This window comes from Lytechinus variegatus, chromosome 10 (genome assembly GCF_018143015.1).
Source record: "Lytechinus variegatus isolate NC3 chromosome 10, Lvar_3.0, whole genome shotgun sequence".
Classification (NCBI taxonomy): domain Eukaryota; kingdom Metazoa; phylum Echinodermata; class Echinoidea; order Temnopleuroida; family Toxopneustidae; genus Lytechinus; species Lytechinus variegatus.
This window is the reverse complement of record NC_054749.1, coordinates 9,001,650-9,013,297: the sequence shown is the minus strand read 5'-3', so window position 1 is coordinate 9,013,297 and position 11,648 is coordinate 9,001,650. Positions and strand designations below refer to the sequence as shown.

Below are 11,648 nucleotides of genomic sequence, written 5' to 3'. Positions count from 1 at the left end.
GAATATACCTAATTTCATATAACAAAATACAAAAGAAGAAGAGGGGAAAAAATAATCAGCCCACCTAATGAATATTCATAAAGACATGCATAGAGCTGACCGGAGTTATGCGATCTTTAAAATTCGATAACTTCATTATTTGCTTTCCGATTTTGATCAAATTTTCAGCATTTGCTTTGTGAATTACACTCTATTTATTGAGATATAAATATTTCCATCCTGGACCATCCCTTTAAGTTTAGATAAAACGTGTGCTTAGTGGAGCGAATGAAATCAGTGCCTCGATGCCCCCAAAAGGTATCGAACGTTTTCCAACAATGAGTCAAGTACACAGACTGTCGTCAAATTGTATTTGTATCCGGCTTACACATTTAATATCAAACTATCGAATGATAAACAACTATTCGTTGGGTATATGGAGACAGGATCAGTGTACTTTTCAGCCCTATCTATTTCGTTTGTACATTTTCGATACATCTTAGCCACAGTGCCCTTCAAAACCATGAATTTGTTAATTTACTTTGCTGTAATGTTAATAATAGAAAAAGGAAATGGTTTAAATCTGAGATCATCCGTCATTCTAGACGATAGGGGCTATGCCAACATCGCCGTTGCTATTGATGATTCGATACCGGAGAACATGGATTTAATCACGGCAATTCAGGTAAGAATAATATCATTCAGAAAAATTGATTTATAACTGCATCGTATAAAAGTATACGGCGAGTTAATCAGAAATACTTTTTAGAAAGTACGAAAAAAGTGTTAATCATCCTATCTTGGCGGCGTACATTGTAAAAATTCAGATGTTGATTTAACACCAGCCCGGATTCTATACAGTGCGTATCAAAAAAAAAGTTTACACTTTGAAAAAGCCCTGGGAATTCCAAAAAAATATATACAACATATGGGTATTTTTTTCACATATCATCTTGGGTTTGGGTCTCATTTACCAAATGAAAGTAAAAATTTTGTCAGAATGTTAGACTTGAGTGAGCAGTGTCCGTTTTTGTAAAGCTCGCAGAAATCTGTTTGCGCAGAAATGCTCGTTTTCACGCTGTGTAAAGGGGAAAGGGCGAAATCAAACTTACCCTGCGAAACATTTCTCATACACTTCCCTTGCACTTTTTGTCAATTGAAATAAAATATTTTGTAAAAATTTTGCCTCCCAAATTGAAGTTTCAACACTTTGTAAGCACAACCTTTACCCTTTTTGTGCCAGCTGGATCTGAGGACATAACTGAATCTGAACAAATGTTTATATCAGACATCCCCGGCATTTTTTCACCAAGTTTTTTATCATTTAAAGTGGGTTTAAATTTCATTTTCATTTAATACTTGTTTCTCCACACTTTTCCCAAGCTTAGCAATGATTAACAATATGAAAATCAAGCTTAGCCATCTCATGTAAATCACAGCTTTATGTAAAGCAAATATAGTCACGATAGCATTGGTGTGTGTGGGGAGTGGGGTGGGGTGCAATGCACTCTTCAAAGTGTTTTGGACAAGGAAACAGGTTAAAAAGGGTAAAAGATATCTTCAAATCATTTTTACTAGCTAAATTCCACGTGTTCTTCATGATAAAGGTCTATCTTTATTCGCATGACTATTTGAAAGTTCTGCTCAAATCATTTTTCACTAACTTTTCAAAAGTAAGTGGTGCTCACTCAAGCGGAAATATTTTTCGACAGCTGTACCGTAATTCGCATAAATAGACCTGTACCAATGTTAAAATGTGGAAAAATCGTCAGGATATTAGCAATGTATAATTTTACAGAATTCTTTCAAAGTATGAACTTTTTCTGATACGCACTGTATAATATACCAATACATCTAGCAACTAGTGTAATAACATTATGTAAAAATGTAAAAAATTGTAAAAATGAATTATAATCGATTAATACCCCTAAAATTATTAATCTGAAAGGAACTACGAAATGTATGTTTAGAATTAAAATGTTTTATGTAAAATCTACATAAAGTTTGTTTTGTTAATGTTTAAGGAGTGTTTATTTGATTTTAGTCACATAAACTTGTATCTAATTCGTAATTTTAGTATTGTTTCAAGCATGTCTGTTTGTGAGAATGAATTAGTGTCATCTGCGAAAAGAACATAGGAAAGAAAAGGCGATGCATTAATTATAACAGTCATATGAATATAAAAATAACAAAGGGCCTAGGATGGAGCCATGTGGTACAGCAAACCTAAAGGTACAATTTGGAGTGATTTAGAATGAAAATTAATATATTGACGTCTTTTGGATAGGTAATCATGAAGCCATGATGAAACAGTACCTCTGATTCCGTAAGTCTTTAATTACACAAAAGAATATGTTGATCCATTTTTATGGATCTACTGGATTCTTTCGATAGAAAAAAAGTCAACTCTCAGCCATTCACTTCCATTTATTTACAAACTTCCCCAATGCCATCTTAGAATTCCTAAACCCCACACCATTTATCTCCGAAACCTTGACCACGAGAGACCAACCCTCAGTGACGTCAGCTACATGTAGTTTCAATGAACAAAAGATGTAAGAAGTATGGCTCACCCTATCAGCCGGGGTCAGTGCAAAGAGCATCACTACACCCCTACTACTAGATAGACAGTTACCTGTAGACCAATCAGAGCAAGTTTAGATCCCTCCCACTTTAAATTGTTACACCCCAATATTAATAAATAAGACTTCTTGAGTATTAGATAGATGGACAGTCTGGACTCACACTCATAACCAGATAGACTGACTGACTTGAACACTTAGACGTCCAACCAATAATAATTTCACTTAAGAATCTTAATCTTAGAATTCGAAATTCGAATTCTTGGATATTAGATGGTACGAGGTCAACAATAGCAAGCAGCTTCATAGAGCTACAGAGTGAGTCAGAAAAAGTGTCCCACTTTTGTAAACTTGAATTGTTTAAAATATGAATATTTAATCATGGAGCGTTGTGGCCCAGTGGATTAGTCTTCGGACTTTGAAACAGAGGGTCGTGGGTTCGAATCCCAGCCATGGCGTAATTTCCTTCAGCAAGAAATTCGTCCACGTTGTGCTGCACTCGACCCAGGTGAGGTAAGTGGGTACCTGGCAGGAATTTATTCCTTTGTTACGATACTGCAACAAATAACAAAGAAGATTTTTAAATATAAAGTTTGAATTTTCCTTTTTTTAATTACAGGAAATAATTATACATAAAATAAAACAAATAATGATCTTACATAAATCTCTTGAAGTGTCCGATGTAAAATCCCGAAGTGATGATGCTATATCCAAGTTAATCCAAATGATAAAAATCCCAGTTGACTGCTGAAAATTCACAATGATGGCGATGATGAGACTGATGTTGAAGTCCGATGAATAATAAGAGTCACTGCAACGAGTTGAAATGTCCGTGAAGACGATGTTGATGATGATTAACAGTCAATTTCAGCAATCCATGGGTTGAAGCGTGTTCATTGAACAGGTTGATGATGTTGATGATCTCGATGAGAACTGATAATTTCTCAAAATAACTGCAAACAGTTCATTGATGCATAAACTGCTCTGATCTGATCTGGTGAAGTGATCTCATATGATGTGATGTGATCTCCTGCTCTCATATGATGTGATGGTGTGATCATCATCTTGAAAAATCTGCAGCTTTTATACTAATTACAAGTGTTCTAGATCATTCTCAAATTTCGACTAATCTACAAGCTTCTAGAATTGTCTTCCAAAAGAACTTTCTCCTTTCAGGAGCAGTCAAAATCCAGAACACTCTTGAATGACCTCATTGAAATCAACAGTGTAAACAAAATACCTAAGCCTATTCATTTCCACTACCAATACAATTCTATTGTTTGGCTTTTCCTTATTCAACAATAAAACTCCTTGGCCTTTAAATAGGCAAGGCCTGCATAATAAAAAGACATCCTGGAATGTTCTTTACAATTCTTGGCTATCCTTAAAGGGAAATAACTAATAGATAAATGTAATTGCCTTTTAAAATTCTTTTACAATTATTCATATATGTAACACCTTGAAATGCCACCGCGCTGTAAAAGGCTGCGGGGCTAAAGCCAGGGTAATAATATCCAATGAAGCGCATAGGGACGCATTTGGCAGTGATATGCGCTATATAAGAATGTTGGTATTATTATTATTATTATCATAAGTTTCATGATATGTCTTGATAGAGGTATCCTCCAAGTACATTCAGGTACCATTTTCATTTGATCCCGTGCACGCATGACTGAACATCGGACAATCTTTAGAAGACTGTCAGATCTCACTTGCGCCAAGTTACTGGGTGATGGATAAAACAGTGCTTTAGACAAAGACAGACAGACAGACAGACTGGCATGCTCACATACACACACACACACACGCACCCCAACACACACAACACACATGGTAATAACTGGTTCATAATTTTCTCTTTTCTGATTAAGCATTGATTTTTATCAAGATCGCTGAATGTTTAAGTGGCAATTCCCGACAATCTTTCCCCTTAAAACACATTCACTACCACCATCATATCATAATCATCATCCTCATTGTTGTCATCTGGATCTTCCTCATCATCAAGTGCACATAAATCCAATATACTGGTTATGTCTTTTGTTGGTTAACAATGAAAATTTACAATGGATGTCTGTGCTTTTGTTGCACTTGCCTATAGAAGGGCTTGCTTGATTTGGCAGCAGTCACTTAAGCCTCTTTTTACAGTAGCAAAAGTACACGAATCATGGTCCGTCCTCGATTCACACCACAACATAGGTCATTTATGGTCACCGAGTATGCAAGGACTCAGAGTGTAGCAGTTGTTTTGCAAGGGTTTCGCCGCCGTTACCCAGATGTTCGGTGTCCCAGCAGTTGTTTGTGTTTTTATTCACCGACGCGTTTGCAGTAATTGTGAGGGTGTGTGTGTGTGTGTGTGTGTGCGTGTGCTTGTGTGTGCATGTTTGAGTGGGTCTGCCAGTGCGTGTGCATGTGGTGTGTGTGTTTCAGTCTGTCGGACTGTCTTTGTCTAAAGCACTGTTTTATCCATCACCCAGTAACTTGGCGCAAGTGAGATCTGACAGTCTTCTAAAGATTGTCCGCTGTTCAGTCATGCGTGCAGGGGATCAAATGAAAAAGGTACCTGAATGTACTGGGAAGATACCTCTATAAAGACACATCAAGAAACTAATGATTAAATATTCATATTTTAAACAATTCAACTTTACAAAAGTGGGACATTTTTTCTGACTCACTCTATATTGCTTTTATTCCTATTCTATGGGTTTTACGGATATTTGTGAAATGTATCTTATTAAATTAAAAAATGATAAATGTCCATAGGGACTATACAGTATACAATATACTGTTACTGTACATACTACACTGCATACATGTATATCCATGCATTGACCATCATGACATATGGCAATACCTGTATATAAACTATAGTGTCATAGAAATAAGCTCAGTAAGCTTTAAAATTAGATTGTGAATTGTGAATTTGATTGCTTGTCAGTTGATGTACATGATGAAACCAGCAACGTAAATTGCACATAAAAATATAACATGATACATATCATACGTCTAGCCATATCTTCTTCATTTGGAGGCTTTTTTACCTGGTTGTGGTGTCTAACTGGCCTATGTTTATGTGGTCAGGTAACTATCATGGTAACGTTGATCAACAGCCAATCAAAAACAAGGATTCCATCTAAGTTACCATTAAGTTAAGTTAACATAATGGTATTTTTTATGCAACGGGGCCCAGAATAGCTACAGTTTAAATGCGATGACGTGGGGTTCATTACCTTTCTCCGCCCCCTGAATTAGCATATTTGACAAAACATGTCCTCAGGTTCTGAGGCATCTAATTCTAAACCTAAGAGCTCATTTCTACACGAATAACACTATAGTTTAAACAGGCCTTGTCATGGTGGCCAATGCATTATTGCATAATGTATAGCCCCTATGGATAATTAACATCTTTTTCATTTAATGAGATTATATTCCACAAATATCCGTAAAACCCATAGAAGAGGAATAAAAGCGATATAGCTCAATGAAGCTGCTTGCTATTGTTGATCTCGTATTATCTAATATCCAAGAACTCCAGGAAGATAAAATCTACTTTTTGGCTGAAAAAGGCTATAAAAATTGGAAAATCTAGGTATAATTACCTTTTAACTCTACAAATAGTGGTTTAAAAGTGCTAATTATAGGAAAAACAAATTGCCTGCCCCACAAAACATATGAATAGACACCAAAACCAAAGAAAAATACCACAAAATAAAGTAGTTGTGGCCAAAACTGTGATTTTGGGTGGTATATTTGGCGGCCATTTTGGATTTTGGCCCGGCACACTTTTTTCTTGGACCAGAGACATAAAAAAATTGTCATTTCATGTTGAGATACATAACAAGGAATAAAAAAAACATGTTCCCACATTGAAATTACAAAAAAAGTATTTTTGACCCATGTATAGCCCACTCCTAATCATAATTGTGCAATTTACTTCTCGGCCCTAACATTTCAGATTACACCTTTTTCAGTGGTGACATATCATAATAGAAAATGTAATATTAAGCAAAGATTTGACATTTATATATTTCTATGAAACAATGTTTGAAAATATAATGACATACAATAGAATAAATTTGGCACAAGTAGTACTTTTATCTTTAAGGAAAATTCCACCTGAAATAATAATTTTATTCCAACGGCATCCCAATCATGTAAAAGAGCTTTATACGATCTTTCAATTAATACCAAATTTCTCATGGTAGTATTTATATTTCTGAAGATATAGTAAATTTTTTATGATGTTTGGCAAGCTAACAAATTTCACTGATATCCATGGATGTATGTAAACTTTGCCATCAACTTTACATGCCCTGTTATTTTGAATTGCAGATAACTTTCTCCAGAGTTTCTTCATTAAGCTTCCCGACTTACTTCTAATTCGATCCCGAACACGACAATAGAACACTAACAAAAATGTAGGCCCTTTTAAGAAAGTTAACTTCAACCTTGAGAAACAATGTTTAAAAACTGGAGATCGGAAATACCATTTAGTGGAATAGACAGCTTGATAAGGATACATTTCGTTACATTAAAATTAGTAGCGTAATGAACACACACAAAAAAAAATTGAGGGGGGGAGGCACACAGCATGGCGCATGAGGCAAAAATTATTTCTTAAAACTCCCGAGTGAAGTGAGCGAGTAAAAAATTAGGCCTATACCTTTTTAGAATGATGATCGAATTTGTGACAGATTTTGACGTGGTTCAGAGAATGATTCATATAATTACCACTTTTATTTCCTTTCCTTTCTCTTTTTTACTCTTGGTCGGGTGTCATTTTTTTTTTTTGGGGGGGGGGGTGCAAGCCCAATTCCCTACCTGTACGTCAGTGATTATAATTGACTTTTGAGATTTGCATTTTTTAAATATCTTTTCTAAAACAGGATATGTTCAGGGATGGATCTAGGTTTCTTTACCAAGCTACTCGAAGGCGTGTCTTCTTCAAAAATGTCACCATCCTCATTCCATCTCACTGGACCAAAAGATCAGAATATGGATCTCCAGGTCGACTGACCTTTGACACAGCTGACGTCATTGTTGCCGAACCGAACCCAATCTGGGCCCCTGAACCATACACCCAGCAAGTCCTCGGGTGTGGACAACCAGGAAGTTTTATTCATTTTTCACAGAATTTCCTTCTTGATGACGAAGTGACAGGCATTTATGGAGAATTAGGTATTCATCCGCTTTCTCTTGATATAATCTCTCTATCCCGGTTCTTAATCTTTCTTTTCTGGCATAGAGTATTGATATTTTGTTTGTTCGCTTTTTTTAATTTGTCATAATGCATTACAAAAATAAATTGACAGAATAGGGAAATGCTGGGTAAGTTAAGCATAGGGGCAAGTTGAGCCACCAGCTCCAAGCTATTATGAGTCAGACATTGTACTGGTGTACTCGGTGCGCTAGTGCCCTTTGGTAAGGCATATCCTCATTACGAGGTCCCTCGGAGAGGACCTTATGCCATCCGTCCTCTGGTTGCTTGCCTACTAGCATTCATGCTTTCGTAGAAATCAGATAAGGAATCACCACCTTTTACCAAAAAAAAAATCACCACCAAATGAATGTCTAGTTGGATAGCTATGAATGTCTCTAAAAATCATCACAAAATGATAAAGGAACTCTTTTTATAACAAGGCACAAGCGATGTTGTGTCTCGCCCACTTGTGAAAGTAGTCAGAAATATCGTGATTTGCGAAGGCACGCAAAAGAATTGTATGAAAATTTCATCATTTGTCATAAGAGTCTTGCACGTAAACTTCAATGTTGACCTCAAAATGACATTTGACCTCATACCATGTGACCTCTGAACACAATGACATGCAGGTCTCCCGAGTACAGCTACAAGTTTGGTTCAAAAGTGACTTACGGAGTTATATCATATTCATAACAATGACCTCAAAATGACCCTTGACTCTACCATGTGACCTCTGACTGTGCAATGATCTACAACCCAAGTTTGGGTGAAAAGTGAATTACGGTTGAGGAGTTATGTGTCATAAGAGAGTCTTTCACGTAAACTTTAAGGTTGACCTGAAAATGACTTTTGACCTTACTATGTGACCTCCGACTGCACCATAACATGCAGGTCCCTAACTATATCTAAATAATCTACCATCCAAGTTTGGTTGAAAAGTGACTTACGGTTGTGGAGTTATGTGTCATAAGAGAGTCTTGCACGTTTATTTTAATGTTGACCTGAAAATGAACTTGACCTTACCATGTGGCCTCCGACCGCAGCATAATATGCAGGTCCCCTAACTACATCTACCATCCAAGTTTAGTTGGTTGAAAAGTGACTTACGGTTGTATAGTTATGTGTCATAAGAGTCTTGCATGTAAAGTACATCTACCATCCAAGTTTGGTTGGAAAGTGACCAACGGTTGCGAAGTTTGTGACGGACGGACGACATTTGGATCCTTTCGTCTCGCCTTCACCTCTGGTGGGCGAGACATAAGTGCAATTTGCATTAAATGAATATCAGTAATTTTCTACAAAATGGAAGATCGATGGTCAAAATACCCAGATCAAAGCCGTACGGCACTCTTTTGTAGGCTTAAAATGCATTATATATTATATTCCAGCATTAAAATGCTTTATATATTATATCCCAGCCATGGCGTAATTTCCTTCAGCAAGAAATCTATCCACATTGTGCTGCACTCGACCCAGGTGAGGTGAATGGGTACCCGGCAGGATAAATTCCTTGAATGCACGACCGCTGAAAGGCAGCTCGAGCTAAAGCCGGGGTAATAATAATAATAATAACAACGCGCCTCGGAATAGAATATTTCTATATAGATGACGCTATACAAATGCCTATTATTATTATTATTCATTTCCTTAAATTATTTCGAAATTCACTCAATGATGTAGGATTACCGGTACTTCGCCCTTTTTTTTTCGAAACTCCTTAATGGAGACAATGAAGGTAAATGCGCATTCTTTTTAAAATTGTATAAAGGGGGAACGAAATTTTTTAACCGATCTTACAAATCCTCGGATGCTTTTGGATTGTCCTTGAAGACAAAACGAACATATCATTTGTATTTCTATTTTTCTAAGAAAAAAATGATCTGTAAAATATTACCATTTTGCGTTGTATAAATGTATTTAAATTGATGAGTTTTAGTCCGGGGTTGTAATTTTTCAAGCACTCTGCTTATAATGACAATCATTCTGCTGCAAACTGTGAATGTTGAAACTATTTGGTAATAGATCATATTTGTTTAGAATGACTTTATTCAGTCCATTCTTTTTATGATTCATGCTCCAAAAAACATTAACCAATATATGTTTATTATGTAATGAAACATGTATTGTGAGAAGAAATACTACACGATATACCAGATATTGCCATATTCTCAACTTTTAATTTCCGTTCGGGAATTGTTACCCAAATATTTCACATACTTGTGTATCACAGTAATATCAAACATTAATTAATACACCAATACTTCACAAACATGTGTATCGCAGTAATATCAATAAATGTCAATGCCTGCAGAGGAAGGAGAGAGTAAGGCTAAGAATTAACCACATAGGGGGAACCGGGTCACGAGTCACGTGACCAGCTGGGAGGATGGTGGCTCCACCCAGTGTCCCAGTTGCCTGGGACGGGGATCCCCCTACGAAATATCCGATAATCTTGGCCTTTCCCCGCCATTGGCTCACAGAGCTCTTGGTCATTCCATCCCCTGCATGCTTCGAGAAATGATAATGAAATTGCCAAGTACAAATTGCCAAGTACTAAAAAACAACCAAGATGCATGTCGTTTACAGGTTACAACGTCCTGTTAATAACAACCCCAACCATCCAGCCAAATATTTAACAACCCCAACCAGCCATCCATTTCTTTACAAAACCATATATCAGCCTATGAAGATACATAAATGAATCTTACTAAGCAACAAGACATGCAAACTTATTTAGCCACTCCATGGACAACTGAAAGTCCAAACTTCCTCTAGAGTATAACCACGAGGTAATAGCTTTGTACCAACCATCTGTTGGCCTAAAGTCTTGTTGATAACAGCCCCAACCATCCAGCCAAATATTTAACAACCCCAACCAGCCAACCAAAATATGTGTATACAACCAAGGAGTTACTCCTTGGTACAACCCCAACCAGCCATCCATTTCTTTACAAAACCATAAAATCAGCCTATGAAGATACATAAATGAATCTTACTGATCAACAAACATGCAAACTTATTTAGCCACCCCATTGACAACTGAAAGTCCAAACTTCCTCTCGAGTATATTGAGGTAATAGCTTTGTACCAACCATCTGTTGGCCAATAGTCTTGTTAATAACAACCCCAGCCATCCAGCCAAATACTTAACAACCCCAACCAGCCAACCAAAATAATATGTGTACAACCCCAACCAGCCATCCAATCCTTTACCAAATCATAAAATCAGCCTATGAAGATACATAAATGAATCTTACTAAGCAACAAGACATGCAAACTAATTTAGCCACCCCATGGACAACTGAAAGTCCAAATTTCCTCTAGAGTATAACCACGAGGTAATAGCTTTGTACCAACCATCTGTTGGCCTAAAGTCTTGTTGATAACAACCCCAACCATCCAGCCAAATATTTAACAACCCCAACCAGCCAACCAAAATATGTATACAACCAAGGAGTTACTCCTTGGTACAACCCCAACCAGCCATCCATTTCTTTACAAAACCATAAAATCAGCCTATGACGATACATAAATGAATCTTACTAAGCAACAAGACATACAAACTCATCTAGCCACCCCATTGACAACTGAAAGTCCAAACTTCCTCTAGAGTATAACCATGAGGTAATAGCTTTGTACCAACCATCTGTTGGCCAATAGTCACGGTTTTCTACCAATTACATGTGTTATGTGTCATAGTAATCATATTTTACCATTCCTAGCACAGTGAATGCAAATTATTTCATTCATGCTACCCATTTGTGCCAGTCTCGCATGTTATACTAATAAGATATATATATATTATTATAATTTTTTTTTTCCTCTCTCTCTTTTTTCAACCCTTGGGCTAAGAAGAAAATCCACTGATTGAATATATCGACGGAATC

At 36.6% G+C, this 11,648-nt stretch overlaps 1 protein-coding gene across 1 annotated transcript in view; it reads left to right on the top strand.

Moving 5' to 3' along the window:
- Window positions 1–222: 222 nt before the first annotated feature.
- The window catches only part of LOC121422453 (calcium-activated chloride channel regulator 1-like), a 65,322-nt gene continuing 53,896 nt past the window's right edge, over window positions 223–11,648 (top strand). The window contains exons 1-2 of the mRNA XM_041617515.1: window positions 223–664; window positions 7,448–7,739. Of these exons, the coding sequence (XP_041473449.1) occupies window positions 416–664; window positions 7,448–7,739 (541 nt within the window). The 5' untranslated portion in view covers window positions 223–415. The remainder of the gene's footprint in view (window positions 665–7,447; window positions 7,740–11,648) is intronic.